Source organism: Sardina pilchardus, chromosome 16, assembly GCF_963854185.1.
Source record: "Sardina pilchardus chromosome 16, fSarPil1.1, whole genome shotgun sequence".
Taxonomy (NCBI): domain Eukaryota; kingdom Metazoa; phylum Chordata; class Actinopteri; order Clupeiformes; family Clupeidae; genus Sardina; species Sardina pilchardus.
In genome coordinates this window covers 15,537,247-15,554,997 of record NC_085009.1, presented here as the reverse complement: position 1 = coordinate 15,554,997, position 17,751 = coordinate 15,537,247, and the positions used below count along the sequence as shown (strand labels likewise).

At 39.9% G+C, this 17,751-nt stretch overlaps 1 protein-coding gene across 1 annotated transcript; it reads right to left on the bottom strand.

The window, feature by feature from the left end:
- Positions 1-8,443: 8,443 nt before the first annotated feature.
- Positions 8,444-16,261, bottom strand: LOC134060055 (asialoglycoprotein receptor 2-like). The gene is made up of 11 exons (XM_062516627.1): positions 16,130-16,261; positions 14,205-14,291; positions 13,741-13,785; positions 12,335-12,508; positions 11,754-11,810; positions 11,547-11,663; positions 10,235-10,318; positions 9,750-9,791; positions 9,456-9,604; positions 8,848-8,975; positions 8,444-8,745 (listed from the first exon to the last, which is right to left on the bottom strand). Exons 2-11 carry the CDS (start codon positions 14,287-14,289, stop codon positions 8,574-8,576), a joined length of 1,053 nt encoding a protein of 350 aa, XP_062372611.1. The 5' UTR covers positions 14,290-14,291; positions 16,130-16,261; the 3' UTR covers positions 8,444-8,573.
- Between the last annotated feature and the right edge of the window lie 1,490 nt (positions 16,262-17,751).

The following is a 17,751-nucleotide window of genomic DNA, read 5'->3' as shown; positions in this document are numbered from 1 at the left end:
AAGTAGCCGTATAATAAGCGGGATAATGTATAATGCAGGTCATTAGGGAAAATACCTTCAGGGCAAAACAGGAACCCTTCGCTTCACGTCGGGGTCCGGTTTGCCCTGTCGGCACTTATTTTCCCGATAATGACCAGCATTCTATACCTTATTATCCCTTACATAATGTTCATGATTATAAAGTGGCCTACCTGGGGGAATTACTGAGTGGTTTGTTGTTCACCCAACGCCAGTCTCTCTCTTTAGTCGAGTTAGTCAGGCCAATCCAATAAGACTCATCATGGCCTTCACTTAGAAAGTTCTGGAAAAAAAAATTCTTTTTCAACAATATAAATGTTCCATAATCAATGCAGTGCATGAAGTTAAAGAAAAAATACAGACTGCAATTAGGCCTATGTTTTTTAGAATGATGGAATCCAATATAAAGATAAAATAGCCTGAGTTGGACCTTACCTGCTCCTCCATGCTCTCTATGATGGCCAGGTGTCCTCCCATAGTCACGCAGGCATCTCTACTGTCAGTCCAGGTCTTCTTATCAGTAGAGAAGTAGTAGCACTTCCCACTGAAATTCTTCCATCCAGATGCACAATCTCTTAGAGCTTCTAAAAACACATTATTAATTATCTAGTAATAAGGAGAAAACTTGGAAAATGTCAACTTGACACAGACGGAATATGCAATGTTCGTGTTTTACCTGAGAGTGTTGACTCTAGCTTTTTCTTTTCCATTTGGACTTCTGTTAAAGGCAGATGAAACTGAATCACATACGTTTAACTGCCAGTGTGACTAATTACAGTTTTTCTCAGTCGCTTTGGTACATTTCTCAAATCATCCCTGAGATTTGCAAATAAGTAAATTTGAACAAATAGCAAAACACCATGGATTGCCTGCAAAAGTCTGTTTCTTGCTCAAATTCCCTAGTTACAGTTTTTTTCAATCGCTAACAAGCGTTTGTCCATTCATTTGACACATTTTCAAAACTCTAAACACAGACTTTCACCTACAAAACACAATTGGCCAAATGGATCATTTTCCTCTCAAAAGCACATTCCATGTTGTTACACCACATTTTGTTACATAAACACTAACTCGTCATTTCTCTGTATACACTAACTTTACCAAAACACTGGAAACCTGACTCAAAATGAAGATATTTTGTCAAAGAATGAAGATTGTTTTCACTTCACAAGATACATGCAGTCAATCAGAGTACACTAGGTTTCAAAATACTGGCTACTGTTGACATTACAAAAACTGCATAGACTTTTATGTTTCAGTTTTACAAGTATTTGCATGCAAAACATGCAATCCAGCAGTTTCACACTACATTTCTTGGTTGGGAACTGTATGTCCAGATGTAATGTTCACATTCAAATGCATTCCAGTATTTTTTTTTTTTTTTTTTTTACTGTTCACTAGGCCTACAGGAGGTGCCGTATAAATACTGTTTACAGTAGACTATGATAGAACAGAAAAAGTTTTACAGCATTGCAGTGAACAAAATATCCATGAAACACAAGAACATTCTGAACAAAAAACAACAGCAAAAAGCCCAGATAAAAAGGGGGTGAACAAAAAAAGCACAATATTACTGTGTCTAATCTCTGCACCTGCTCCTCTCAGTGCTCCTGCACCTCTCACTGCATCTCTCACTGGGCCTGCTCTTCTCCTTGGGCCCCTTACTCTTACTCTTCCTCATCCAGACATTACAGTATTTGTCTTTTTCTGTTTCTGCTTCCAAAAACATCACCTCCTCTTTTTACTGTGTAAGTGTCAATGTAATAGAGAGCAATAACCCCTGCCACTGTGTCTAAGATAGACTGGAATCAGCTGTGGTTGGCCCAATTTACCCAACATAAATCATCTGTGTGTCAATTATTCGATTGTTAGTTTATTATCAGCTGAGATATAATGCTTTTGAATTGATAACATTGCAGAAGCAGAGGTTTTATACTGTATCTAAGGTTTGGAATATTGTTTTAACTATTGTGGGATGTTGTGTGTTACAGTTTTTGCCCGTTGCTTGAACACATTTTGCAAAACTTCGCTCACTGAGCCAAAACTCTACACACAAGTAAACATAACACAACACTAGGAAATATACCTTTCACATCTATGTCAAATTGAAACTCTACTATCAGTACCTAAACTCTGCTATCGAAACCTAACAATCCCTTGTCAAAATATAACTCTGGTGAAAATGAAACACACTTGCATCATATGCATACATTTTCAGATCGGGAGGAACACACTAGTCTACTTTATATAAAACATATTTGCTTGAATACCTGTTGCAAAGCTTCACTCATTGTGCCAAAACTCTAAACACACGTAAACATGACACAACACTGGGAAATATACCATCCACATCACCATTTCCAATGGCAAAACTGAGGGCTTTTTGTAGATGGCTGATTGGTGTTCAGTTTTGCAAGTAAGTGCGTTCAGGTGTGTATTTGAGAGGTTGCAATTACCCGATGTGTTTTGTATTTTGGATATATGTGTTTAACAAATGGTACTCTGAGATTTCATTTTTGAACGAAGTGTCTATGTATGACATAGAGAGTAGTATGCAGGACCAAGTGTGTTGCATAAAGGAGTAAGTGTGTTGCAGAATTGAAACTAGAGTGCAAAGCAGCACTTTTGTTTAAGGTATAGGTATGTAACGGGTGCTAGCTGGTTAGCTATGCTGTGGAACGTTAGTAAACCTCACTCCCCGACACTTCAAGAGCGCTGCTGGCATGAAAGCTAGAAGCCTGGGCTTTTAGCTGGATTGTTAGCGCGCTCGACTCCCGATCCGTGGTGCTGCTGTCTCGCGGGTTCGAGTCCGGGCGTGTGCAGGGCTGGACCGCGGTGGTTCCAAACGACGCAGGTTACATTGGTGCCGTGACCCGGATCGGGAGTGAGGTTTAGGGGGGTGAGTGTAACGGGTGCTAGCTGGTTAGCTATGCTGTGGAACGTTAGTAAACCTCACTCCCCGACACTTCAAGAGCGCTGCTGGCATGAAAGCTAGGAGCCTGGGCTTTTAGCTGGATTGTTAGCGCGCTCGACTCCCGATCCGAGGTGCTGCTGTCTCGCGGGTTCGAGTCCGGGCGTGTGCAGGGCTGGACCGCGGTGGTTCCACACAACGCAGGTTTCAGGTACATGTGTTTGAGATATTGCAACAAAACTTCAAGTTGTGATACTTTAGTCTAAGCGTGGTTCTATAGTGTTCAAGCAACGGGCAAAAACTGTAACATTCGAAAATAATACAAAAACGATCCATTATTTTGTTGGGAGGTATAGTTTGTCTGTTAAGAAAATGTAAGCATTGTGAAAATGTATTCACTGACTGCATACTGTGTGAAAACAACATGAAATGTGTGAATGGTATGGCCAAAAAAGACCGATGCTGTGCTAACTGTATTTAGAGTTTTGAAAATGTGTCAACTGAATGGACAAACGCTTGTTAGCGATTGAAAAAAACTGTAATCTCTCAAAACGAAATATCTATGTCAATGAATGTCAGTGTCGTCAGAGTGACAAGTCCTTGTGTCACTGTGTATGGATAAGACAGTCAAATAGCTTAGTCATTTTGTCAATATAACAGTGTACTCTGGAGGGATGTTCTGATGTATACTGTGAACGATGGATGAAGTTTTGTTGATTTTTTTGTAAATTGTAGGTTACACAGTGTACTTTTAGTGTATGTGGGAGTTTGCTTGCAAAAGACTGGACAAGATTCACATTTACACTTTTACTGTTTTTTACTGTAATTTGTTGACAGACCATACAGAAAGGAAAAGACAACACTGCATAGTACAAAAAGAAAAAAAGAGAAAAAGTAGAAATGTGACCATAGGACAATCTCCTTAGGGAAAACTGTATGCAGTGCTGTAGAAATGACAGTGCAGTCGAGTCATCACACCTCCTGCCTTCCTGTCTTTTGGGCCACAAATACTCATATGACAACATGTTCAACCATTTTGCATGTGAAGACTTATGCTATGAACTAATGCCTAAATGTTGTGAGGGGTGAGACTATTCAGTAGAGAATTGAATGATGTGAAGATTGAACAAGTAATTTTGAGAATTTCGATTCTGATCTGAGAAATGTACCAAAGCGACTGAGGAAAAACTCTAATAACTTGTTAGATGATCATCATACAGTTTTTACAGCAAGGCATTATGTTGCACATATCCATCTAAGCACGACATCATTAGTAATGTTTGAAACTTAGCTGTGGGTGAAAGTTCAATGAGTTTGACCTACTGCTTTTAACCACAGGCATAAGAAAGACATCCTTGTTCAGAGGATTCACCTACAATAGTTATTTTTGACACTCATTTAATGTAAGTCACTTACTGTACCGTTTAATTCAATCTGGAGTTGTGTCTTCTCTTCCAAAATGATATGGTGGCTATGGTGGCATGATGTTAGATGATTGTTGTCCTGTTGCAGCTTTTGTAACAGTGGTAGCATACCTGATTGAAACATATAACATCATATGTATGAATAAATTCAAGGGGTGGAAGATTTGCAAATGTTATTTTCCTGGTAAGGAGTTAAATAGCAGTAGTCTGGCTATCACCATGCTAAGCTCAATCTTTTAAGATTGAACATTAGTATGGGGAGGCTGGGCTTTGTTTTTACTGCACGAGAGGCGTGATCAACGGACATCGTTCAAATGACTCTGTACGCTTGGATAGTGCTTCAACCAATCAGACCAACAATCCGGTGCATCTTTTGGAAAAGCTTTCTGATTGGAAGCAAAGGTTCTGGCAGGGAACAGAGGAGATAGATGTGCAAGTTTCCAGCCTGAGCTACCGGGCAAAATCCAAATTGGAAGTTCGGACAGGGTTCGCCCAGCCTAAAATAGCAGAGCAGCATTACATTCATTTAGGTAAACAATATGGTATACAGGCATTCACCAAGCAACCATTTTAGGGTTGTTTTTGTGGGCTACCGCTAAGCCTTGATGATACGGATCACTCCCAAAATGTAATCGTTTCTTCTTTGGGTCATTTCAAACCTTCCCTGAAAATTTCATCGATATCCATCCATTACTTTTTGAGTTATCTTGCTAACAAACAGACAGACAGTCAGACAAACATACAAACAAACCCTGATGAAAACATAACATCCTTGGCGAAGGAAACTAACATTACAAATAAAGCTCTCCACCCTGCCAGTGATAAGATATCAACTCCGCACCAGTTGGAACACTACTTCAACTGATCAGGCCATCGTTTTTTTTTTTACTTGCTATTTCTGTCAGTCACAAAATAAAATCGATACTATTACTAGAGCATTAGAGACCTGAAGTTATAAGTACTAGTTAAAGTTTAGTAGAGGCCCCAGCCGTGGCGCAACTGGCTGGGGCACCTGCACCGCACGCCGGCGACCCGGGTTCGATTCCCGCCCCGTGGTCCTTTCCGGATCCCACCCCAGCTCTCTCTCCCACTCGCTTCCTGTCATTCTCTCTACTGTCCTGTCCAATTAAAGGCATAAAAAGCCCAAAAAATAACCTTTAAAAAAAAAAAAAAAAAAAAAAAGTTTAGTAGAAAGAGAAAGTAATATAGAAGAAGGAGGTTGAGGAGATAAGTGTGCACGCTTCCTCCCCACCTTCACTCCCAAGAGCCCTAGAGGTGTGGACAGCAGTGAGTCACAGCTGATGTTTGGGCTCAAAGACAATTTTCATGACGCTCCTTGCCTTGGAGAGCAAGGCAGAAGTGGTGGTTGTTCCCTACTCTCAGCATGAGGAAGTTGTGCCTGGCTTCCTATACTGACATGTGCCTTCACCAAGAGATGAGCAGGCCAGAACCCCCTCCTGTGGCACTTCTTCGGGGCTCAATATGACCGCCTAGCTCGCTACTCCCTGCTGTCCTGTGCAATTGAAACACTCCTAAACGGACATCTCGGCGGTGGTTGGCTGGAACAGTTGGTTATGTTTTTGTGGTCCAGGCTGGACCAAGTTGTTTTAGTTGCCGTTTTTGGAACCTGAGCTATCCACAGAGACTAATATTTTTCTTACAGTGTATTCAGGGCACTGGCAGCTATAGCGGATGGTGAGGTGATGTTTGCTGTACGTGATTAAAAACTGTTTTAGTTTAGAAATCACGTAGAAATCATCGCTTAGAGCACCTTTAAAATGCCAACTAATAAATTAATTTGAAGATATGCTGACTTACAATACAGAGAATCGCTGTACATTCTCTGCTACACATTGCTGATATTGCCTAGTATTGCAGCACTATTTGAATTCAGGGTGTTTTCACAGTTGGCAGCAGCATCACCCTTTTTTCAGTTTTGGAGTAACTGCATAGCCTCTTAGAGCTAAATGGATAAAGATCATGCTGAAAGGGGAAAAGGGGGATTCTTACATTGTGTTACTTTTATAGGCACTCTGCCCCGTGGTTGCATCATACTCACAGAACAATCCCACAACAAAGGCCACAGAAAGCAGGACAACAGAGCTGGAGAGCAGGAGCGTTGTGGATATCAGACAGACACTTTTAGGGTCCTTAACCTCCAACCTTGAGGATGGTAAAGGGTCAGTGAGGTTGTGTTGCCCTCGAGGAGAGAGGCCCCCGGAAAAACTTCCATCCCCTATTAGGGAACATGGATGGGTGTTATTTGAATACTGAATTTGTTTAGATGCTCCAACACATACAGAGACAGATACACATACAAAACATGTAGTTGTACATTAACAGACTCATGAAAGGAAGTTCTATCTTACTTCTTCTTACTACTGTGTGTGTGTGTGGGGGGGGGGGGGGGGGGGGGGGGGGGGGGCTTGCTGTCTTGCCTGGATACATGATAGCAAAGCGGCAATATATCCACTAGAGCAATCACAAACAGCAATTGCAGAATTACATACCATAAAACATATTTTGCCCAGACAACCCTCTTAGTGAGAGGGGCAACATTTTGGAAAATGTTCACCAATCACCAATGTGGTTAATCTAACAACAATATTTGTAGTTCTCTATTTTTTACCTCCGCCAAGGAGGTTTTGTTTGTTTGTTGGTTTGTTTGTCTGTCTGTTTGTTCACAAGATAACTAAAAAAGTTATGGATGGATTTCAATGATATTCAGGGAAGGTCTGAAATGACTCAAGGAAGAAATGATTACATTTTGGGAGTGATCCGTATCACTGTCTGGATGCAGGAGGGGGTTATGTGTTCGCTTGGCGGAGGTTTGTGCTCTCTGAGTGCTTTTCTGGTCTTTTTTTTTTTTTGGTTACCATATGTTGTATCTTTCTTTTCTTTCTTCTGTTCTTTCTCCCTTTATTGTAAAACGTTTATTGCTATCTCTTCATCACTCTTTCCCTTGAGATTTTTCAACTGCAATCAATCATAAAAGCCATTCTGAGTGCTGAAATTAGCTTTAGTTATGAACATGATAGCTGTTTTCAGTTTGTCTATATACTGTATTTGTCCCATCAAATAAACATGCCTACATCAAATTCAAGTCACACTATTCCAGGTGGTCACTATGGACGAAAGATGCTGACCAACTCTGTAATGTACCAGTTAACGTTGGTGAAGCTTAGGGTTAGGCAATGGTTAAGCTTATGGTGATGTTCAGAGAATGGAAATACCAGCCACTACATATGCTGGCATCTGGCTTTAAACAAGGTTCAACAAGACTATTTTGTCCATAGCATATCCCACAACTCCTACGGGTTTAGTTTTCCAGGATCAGATTGAGAATAAATACCACTGAGGATATTTGCAGACTTACTTGGGTTATTGACACAGTCTTCCCTTGGTGTCTCCTTCTGGATGGAGTTCACATTGGCGTATAGTTCCTCATCAGACATGTTCTTAGTGCATCAACCGGGGCTGCAGACCCCAACGGCACAAGTAGAATGCAGATCCATAAAGTCCACCATTAAATCATCCGTCAACTCAACAACTTCCTCTTTGAGAACTTTGCTCTCTCCAACCACTGGCTATCCTATCCATGGCCAAAGTAAATGTGATTGTAATTTGAATATTTTATTTAGCTTGAGCTCAAAGTCATTCCAACAGTAAATATGGTAAATGCTACTTTCTTGTTCCGAAGTTTATTTTCTTCCCATAAAACTGTTTATTCTGGCTCCTTAAGAAGTGTGCAATGTTCCACCACTACAATTACATCATAGATTATGTCTCATCATATCATAGACTAAGTTAGAGTGTAGACTACTCAAAGGACAAACAGGAACAGAATTCAGTAAATTCAAGTAAATAGCTGATTTATTTATGCGACAAAGAAAAGACTGCAACAAGAATGAAACAGAAGCAGGTAGAATGTGCAGTACATTTCGTTTTATTACAGGTTTGTGGCTGTCATTATATTATTTTGGATAAAATCTTAACAGTTAATTTCGCCACTGGATATCAAAGGTATCACATGCAGTTATTGTTTACACTATTATATATTATATATTCTGCTAAGATTGTACATTTGCTGCTATACTCATAGATGCTCAGTTTCAAGCTTGAGCCACACTACATAGCTAAATCTGATGCAAAATCTAAAAACGTGTACATTTTTATCTCATAAAACACATGTTTAATGACCATTTATGAAGAGAGACCTCTCATCCCCCTTTTGAGCACTGCAAGCTACTCTCACATATTCTTTGTTTACTATCGGAACAAAAGGCATCCATGAAATGTCCACCATTAAGACCACTCATGTGGGCACAGTCTTCCCCTTCAGGATGGGCATTGTTCTTTGTCCAGTTGTCAGGCTCTTTTCTTTCCCAGAAACTACACAAAACAAGGGATATTTAACACAAATATGCAAAATGATTTACCCAGCATAAACAGTCATGCATACAAAATGTTAATGATTAGTGATTGGCTTAGTACCTGGAGTCAGAGCGGAAGGCTGTGTCGTCCACCCAACGCCAGTCACCTTCTGTAACTGAGTCAGTCAGACCAATCCAGTATGACATAGAAAGGATTTTTATAGAAAGGATGACACCCTTTAGGAAATCCTAAAAGGAAATAAAGAAACTGTCTAACTAATTTAAGATACACTGGAACAGTGTTGAGTTCCTTTTGCTGTAGTTATTGGGATTTCCCCCCAGTTTTCCTATTTCACATAAAACAACATGCTGTGGCCTACTAGTTAGTGAAGGATGGCCGGGTGCCTGAAGGGTGGCCGGTTTGATCCCTGAACACAGTTCTTAAATGCCCAGATCAATGGCTGAGCCCTTGAGCGAGACACCCAACTCCCAGGCAGGTCCCTGTCCTGGAGCACCAACTCATGTGTGCATGAGTGCCTGTGTGCGTGCGACCGTGCATGCGAGCATGCTTGCATGTGTATGATTTTGTGACAGTCACAAACATGCCTGGATCCGTACAAGCTCTCCTTTAGGAGGAACATGCACAACCAAAGGAATCTGCAGTAAGTAATGTAGGCCTTTGTGTGCATTAACAAATGAAAAGATGGATGCATGGTGTTTGTATATTACCAGCTCCTCTGCACTCTCTATGATGACCAAGTGTCCTCCCATAGTCACACAGGCATCCCTACTGTCAGCCCAGTTCTTCACATCAGTGGAAAAGTAGTAGCACTTCCCATTGAAAGGCTTCCAGCCAGATGCACAACTTTCCTGTGAAGCTGCAAACAAATAGCAATTTCACTACATAGTGATCTGGTGACGTCACAATTGTGAAACTTTGAAAAAGGTGATTTTTGTGTGTTGTCTTGTTTTACAGGGGAAAAATGCAGCTAGGGAATACAAACCATGTTTGTTTTTCGTTACCTGAGAGTTGTGACTCAAGGTCTGCATTTTTCCTCTGGAGTTCTGTTAAGGGGAAGTCAAATAACACAAAATGACACATCTTACACTGCCAGCGTGAATAATAAAATCACATTAGCTGATCATTATACGGTTCCTCTTATCAGTAGAGACATAACAGCACTTCCCACTGACATAGTAGATCAAGCAGTTTCCTTCCTTCCTTCGTCCCTAACAGACATCACTCACCCCACTTCTATTTTTAGGGAATATGTGTGTTCATGTGCATGGGAAAACATTTTTCAGTCACTTCAATCAGTTTAAACAAAACATGAACTTGGCACGCTAATGATACCACAACTGTTCATCTCCATCTCGTGTTCGTCTCCATCTTTGACAGCCTGTGGATTCACTGGTAATGCATTCGATTTAAGAGGATTTAAAAGGACCATTTGATTGTTTTAAGCATTAAGCATGATAAGTGTAAAACTAAAATACAGTAACTGTACCTGAGAGGTTCTTCATCAAATCAACATTCTTCAGGGCCAGGGCTTCATTCTGACTCTTCAGTTTTGTTGTTTCATTGTTTTTCCCTGTTTCCATTACAAACTAAACATGAGTTGTAATGATACGACAATCATGTCTCCACCTTTGACAGCCTGTGGATTCACTGGTCATGCATTTGAGAGGATTTAGAAGTACCTTTCGATTGTGTTAAGCATGTAAGCACGATAAGTGTTAAACTAACATGACGGTTGTTTCAAATCATTATGCTCCAAGTTCAGGTCTTCATTCTGTCTGTTCTGTGTTGTCATTTCATTGTTTTTCCTTATATCCATAACAAACACAAAACTTTGCTCTCAACTATTATAAGTTCTGTCTAACTATATGTCTTTTTAAAATTATAAAGTGTTAATATCTTTAAAAATAATGTCCGAAGGCAGCCGGGATATCCATTACAATAACCAGAAGTGGCATAGGTTTACAATAGTTCCATTACAAACTAATTTAGTTTGATACAAAATTGTGTTTTTTAGAGTTTATTTTTATATTTGTTTGTTCATTCAAAAATATATTATCTTAACCTTGTTGTTTCCCATTGCCAAGTAACGTAAAAATGCATTGCCAATGCCAAGTTACATAAAAATACTACGTTAAAAAATCATGTTTGTTACTTGAAAGTGAACTTGGAAAATGAACAAATCCAAGATGTTGGGGCTAATTTTAGAATGGCATATTTCTGTTTTAAGAAAGAAGTTCAGGGTTTGTGCCTTAATATTTTGTAAATGTTGGCAAGAAATAAGCTCTATTACTGTAAATCTAAAAACTCAGGTATTGTAACGATAAAAGATATGTCTGAGCTCATTTACGACCATTTTGCCAGCCACTTACATGCCGTTTTTCACACTCCAGAGTGACATTGCGAAATTGTTGCTCTCTTGCTTTGAATGAACGGAATGTTTGTGCTAAATACTTCAGGGCAATATGTGGGGTGATTAGGCTACTAGTGGTAAAAGGCTTGAGTGGGGATGTCCACTCATGATGACTCATGGAATGCCTCTCGTCTAATCAGAAATGTATAAATAGCTGGTCCGGATCTAAAAGTGGCATAATGATACTTCCAAGGTGTAAATGTCAGTCAACAATGTAGGGTGTGTGATTCTATACAGAAGCATAAAGTGTTGATGAGAAACTAAGATATGAAAGTAGGCCTTCATCAACAGCGATTAGATTAGACATGGGAAATTCTACACTTACCTATATGTTTAACTTTGGTTGAAGAAACGACATTGAGACATACTGTATAGTATAGTAATTCACCTTGAAGTTGATTTTTCAGGTCAATCTTCTCTTTGCTATGATTTACTGCCAGCGTTTCCAGATGATTTGTGAGATTATCTTTGTCTTTCATCAAGCTTTTTAACTGTGAAAAATGATCTATAAAAAAAGAGATTTACTATGTGAAAAATATATATCTTAAATCAGTTTACCAATGGACTGGCTGCAGAGTAGAGGCTAATCACTCACCGGTGAGATTTTTTTCATTTTCACGTAAAGCTGCCTCCAAATCTGCCTTCAGCACAACTGGCAAAAAACAATCAAGTATGAGGTTCAGTATATACCTTACAGTATATCAGTATAAGGTACATAAATACATCAATAAAGTGCAGTATATCGTCATACTGTAATGAGAGAAGGCTATGAAACTGTTCATAACAATGCATTTGTAATTATCTATTGGTAGCATTGGTACTGAAATTAGTTCTTCAAACAACACACAATAATGTTATGCTGTGTTTCAAGAAACAAAGTACCTAATAATCACTTTGATGGGTATTGGATTCACATTTAATGCTTTGTGGGTACCGTGGGATTGTTTTATTTGTCCTAGAGTTATGTAGATCTGGCTGAATGTACTTCTTAAACTGATGAAAATGCTAATGCTATGTAACACTAACAAAGTGCAGTGTCAGGTGTTCCAGGCACACATCAGCAGTGTCTATTCTCCTTAAGCCACTATTTGAAGGTAACATAATTACATGGTATTGCTATTTTTGCTATAGTTTACAAGTCAGAATGGGTTTCTGATGGGAATTCTCTCTACTCACCCATCACTCCAAGACAGATGGTCATGACCAGCAAAAGAATAGACAGAACCAGCAGGACCATAGTGGATCTGTGACATGTCCTCTTGTTGGTCTTGACCTCTGACCTTGGTGTTGGTAAGGGGTCATTCGGTTTGGATCGCACTTCAGGGGAGGAGACATCAGGAGCCGATCCCCCTGAAGATGGCAGTGAAGATACAGTTAATTGGTTTGTATTGAGGCTGGAGTAACAGTGTGATTTTTGAATGTTTAAATCGGCAGGGTCGTTCATTCAGTGGCGATTCTAGACATTTTTAACAAGGGTGGCCCTAGTGGGGCACTGATTAATTCAAGGGTGGCATAGATAAACAGAAATAGGCTCAAGTTGTTAAATTAGCACACATGCATGAGTAAAACCCTGCACCAAACACCATTCTCATAAATTGAGAACCATACTCGCACATCAAATTTATTTCTATCAGTATTCCATTTTTGTAAACATGTCAAAGTTAACTAACTACGTGGTCTTTCACTGGTTTAATATTCCTATAGCCTACCCCTTGTCCCTCGAAACGAGTGGCACGACATAGGTGTGAGAATATTCCCCTTGGATATGGGACACAAGCATGTACAGTAGGTGACAGCCTGGACTATTGAAACACTTTTTAATTACAATTTATTTACAAACAGATCGTACCACATTGAATGCCAACTTTGTCACTAGGCTATCTGTCAAATACAGTTGCACTAACTCTGAACAAAAAACGTTCAGAAATGAGCTATTTGAGCAAAAGTGGAACATGTGAAATGTTTTATTAGCCACTGATTCTTAACTGATCTGGTTTTGGAACCCACAAACTCACATGTTCATAATTTTGCGACCAGTATATATGTATCTAGCGTTCAAGCCAATAGATGGCGAGCTAGCCTACATGGTAAGACACACAAAGCGCCTGGCCTACTTGTTTTGAACATGCAGATGTTTGGGACTACATTTGCGAAGTCTTCAACTGTTGATGTACCTTTGAAAGTACTCAACAGTGTTGATATTATATATTTCAGTCACATTTTAGAAAGAACAAACAATAATCCTCTTTTTTTCATTTTCCAAAATAAAAAACATACTATGTGACAATATGAAGCTTACAGTAAGTGTTTCTGCATAACATACATTTACAAACTCACTTACATTTAGCAGTGGCACTTCCAAGGTAACTGCTATAGTTAGCATCTATGCTTTTGGGAAACGGACCCAGTATGGCATTGAACAAAACATGGTGGGTGTTCTTATGAAGATTTAGTCAACAAAAAAAAAAGAAAGAAAGAAAAGGATGCTCAAAAAGGCAGCAGTAACTGAAATACACTCCATGGCCATGAGCACAAAAATCGAATCACAAACACTAAACATGGTGCATGCAATAATCCCATACCCTCTCTTAGATGATTCACATTTGAGTAGATTACATCTTCCCTCTCTGTAGCAAAAGAAAAGGGTATGTTAAAATAGAATCATAACCATGAGCACATGTGTGGATAGTGTGGGTGCGTGTGTGAGGAGAATGTGTGTGTGAATAGGGTGTGTGTGCGTGAAGGGTGTACTAGATAGATAGATAGATACTTTATTGATCCCCAAGGGGAAATTCAAGAATGTATATAGAATACTGTATGTGTGACAACAGTAATAGTATGAATGAAGGGGGGGGAACACAACCTCCATGAGCAATGTTGTATGTACAATGTACAAAGTTTTTGATGTAAAGCTATGTAAAGTCATGATATGTCCACATGCTTTGTGACCTTGTGTGTAAAAATAATATATATATATATAATCATAACCATCTTTAGCACTACTTGGTGAAGAGATTCTGTCTGATTAAGACAGCTGCACACTGACCATTAATTCCACTCTGATTCTTCTTCCTGCTCCCTGATTGGCTGAAGTTGACTTTAGCATATGTGACATCATCATTTTCCACCATGGCTGTCATGGAGCAAACAGACAGTCAATAGCTCAGACAATTCTCCGACGTTTCATTTCACTTGCAACTTGGGGTGTGAGAACGTGTGTGTGTGTGTGTGTGTGTGTGTGTGTGTGTGTGTGTGTGTGTGTGTGTGTGTGTGTGTGTGTGTGTGTGTGTGTGTGTGTGTGTGTGTGTGTGTTTGTGTGTGTGTTTGTGTGTGTGATGTATTAAAAATGACACTTCTACCAAGTGTCCATAGCAATCATGGCTGACTGGGTGTTGTCCCTGCTGTTGTAACTTGTTCCTTCCCTGATCAATGTGCCATTAACATTTTTTAGTGTGTGTGTGTGTGTGTGTGTGTGTGTGATATACTCAGTTGAAGTTCAGTGTACTTGACCCACACATAATTAACTTTAAAATATCAATCTGCTACTCATACAATACAATGATGGATCACATAAGGATGTGTGTGTGTGTGTGTGTGTGTGTGTGTCTGTGTGCGTCTTTTTTGTATTTTGACTTTTTGGAGCAAGTTTTTGAGCCAGTATTATATTTTTCTCAACTACATTTCCATCTCATTATTACCACAAATCAGCTCAAAGTTGGCAGGGGAGAGAGCGCCAGAAGCGCCTGTGAGAAAATACCAGCTAGCTACTTAGCAAAGCTCATAGCCATCTTCACAAACACACGTCTATTTAAAAGCACATTGCTTGGATTTGGGTGTTGGGAGCTTTGTTGGTTGGTTGTCCATGGGATCCAGAGCTGGAGTTCACTATAGGGTGACAGAAAAGAAGTTTCCTCTAGACCTGCTGGTCTGGGTGCGGAGAGACTTGTAACGTCTCCCAGAAGGTAGTGGGGTGAACATTCTGTGGTTCGGGTGGGAACAGTCTTTAATAATGCTGCTCGTATCTGCTCTCAGATCAGCATCTACACATTTTTGGTCTTTGGTCGTTTTTTTTTTTTTTCGAGTTATGGAAAATAGCTGATGAATAAACACTTGTTGTGTTCCGCGTCAGACACACCTTCTCTGAAGAGAATACAATTTTTATTTATATTAATTTTAGGCTATTTATCACAGATTGGAGCTTGACTCATTCAAGTGTTTTTGGAACATATGCCAACATTCACACATTACATGCTCACTGTCGATTTCACAATGGCTTATGGACTTTTAGAAAATGTAGGCCTACTACAATATCAAATGGAAAGTTACTTGTAGTTTGAGTTTATCAACTACAAACTTTTTTACTCTAACTTGTGTAAGTTTCTCAATAAGGAGGTTTCACTTGAGTCAAGCTGTACCTGTGTGTGTGTGTGTGTGTGTGTGTGTGTGTGTGTGTGTGTGTGTGTGTGTGTGTGTGTGTGTGTGTGTGTGTGTGTGTGTGTGTGTGTGTGTGTGTGTGTGTGTGTGTGTGTGTGTCTAAGTAAAACTGTCTTTGCATGAGTGGTATTATACTCATCTTGAAAAACAGATGTAAGAGGTCAGGTGCAATATGAAGGTGCATCAGTAATTCACTAATCTTTAACACACATTGCGCACACACACACACACACACACACACACACACACACACGGCATGGCACACACATGCTATTTGCAAGCATACTCTTCAATACAGTGAAATACACTCACATTATAACTCCACAAAAGTGACACAAAAGAGACACAAAAATGAATAGCCCTTAAGTATCCATGTACGTCTGCATTACAAAGTCAACAGAGATATATAATTTAATGTGCATTTCCTTTCCTTAAAAAAGAATGAAGAATGCTTTGGCTAGCTCAATATTAAGGAAGAAGAGTCCAGGACTGACTGAGAGTCTCGCTCAATTTGAAAAGTTGACTGTGATGACTCACCTGCTGGTGACGTATTAGGGCACCCTTTCAGAGATGTGTCCTTTAGTAAGAGATATGTCCTTTTAGCAGGCCAGCTTGTCACTCACACAAGTACACAGATGAACAACGAAAGGCTTTCACAGTTCACACTGCATCACTTAGCTAAGGAACTTCCCTATAGCAGTCCTATGCCACTTCCTGTATATTTAGTGTGTGTGTTTTGTATTGGTATTTTTATTTTGACAAGTTCACACAGTGTCAGTCTCCCTCACTTAGCCTCTTGTGAATGTATCTATTTGTAGTCACCACATCCCCTTTTAGCTCAGTAAAGAGTACAGACTGAAAAGTTGACTGTGATGACTTACCCGCTGATGGCTTGTTAGGCCACCCTTTCAGAGAAGTGTGCTTTATGGCCTGTTTGTTCACTTAGGGTATAGGCCTACAGTGCAGTCATGTTTTTAGCAAACACACAAGTGCACAGATGACACCAAAACCTTACAGTTCACACTTAACACTTGACTAACACACTTGACTAACACACTTAACAATGTCCACAGACAAGGTATAGTATGTTGTATGATTTTATGTAAGTATGATGTATTGCGACATCGAAGCAAGTCAAATTTGTAGTTTCTTATGTCTCGTTTCATCAAACTACAGATACGCTACCCGATCTGGTAACGATACATAGTGTAGTAATAGCCGAGAGGGCTGCGAAGTGAAAGCAGAAGTGCCATTCACCCTGTTATGAGTTGATGAACTGCTGAAATAATTTTGGAAACTATTTTTCAAGGTACGAAAACTAAGGGAACTTCCTTTTTTTCTGTTTTAAGATCAGCAAAAGATAAGGCCGTATTCACATCATGTTAAATAAAGCAAGAGATTGCAACACATTTGTAATTCAACTTGGGCCAACGCAGGCCCTGACAACAGAGTGTGATTTCTTGTCAACATCAGCATAATACATGTATGGCTGTACCGTATAGAGTGCACAGAGACGTGCATCAGATATGGGATGTGCACATGCACCAGGACACATACTCACACAGGCTCATAATTTGTATTGTGCTGTATGATAAGGCGCTGCCCTTGGATCTCTATGAGCTTCTCATCTCTCCATTATGACGTCTAACATTGATCCTCCATGTCTGGCAACTCGAGAGCACTCTTTCCTTAACAGTGCCGTCGTTGCTCAGCAAGGCTAACTCAATATTGACAGTTACAATGGCAGTTAAAAAGAAATAACACACATTGTCATGACATAATTTTTGTTGCACATGCAGCATAACAGGTTGCTGATGATTACCATGACCATTCAAGTGGATGCGGCTTTTGAAGCATCTGTCTGGACCCAGGTTGAGTGTGTGTATCGTTTTGATAACAGACACACAAGTTAGCCTAGGAATTTAGGATTTGTTCGGCAGGTCCCTGTGGCCAAGAGAGGCCATAGAAGCCCATTTCCAATATCCTTAAAACACAAGCAGGCAAATATAATGCATAGCTATTACGGCATGTGTATTCTGCGCAATTCAGCCCTGAACACACCCAGTCTTGAACCCGCAAAACAGCAACATCTCGGACTGGGAGTCAAGCAGGGCTGACAATTGAGCTAAAAGCCCAGGCTACTAGCTCTCATGCCAGTG

Coding starts and splice junctions, on each gene's coding strand:
- LOC134060055 (XM_062516627.1), bottom strand. CDS start 14,289: ATGGTGGAAAATGATGATGTCACATATGCTAAAGTCAACTTCAGCCAA. Junction 9,792..10,234: donor TTTGATGAAGAACCTCTCAG/GTACAGTTACTG, acceptor TCCCCTTAACAG/AACTCCAGAGGAAAAATGCA. Junction 9,605..9,749: donor CCTTGAGTCACAACTCTCAG/GTAACGAAAAAC, acceptor ATTTGTTTGCAG/CTTCACAGGAAAGTTGTGCA.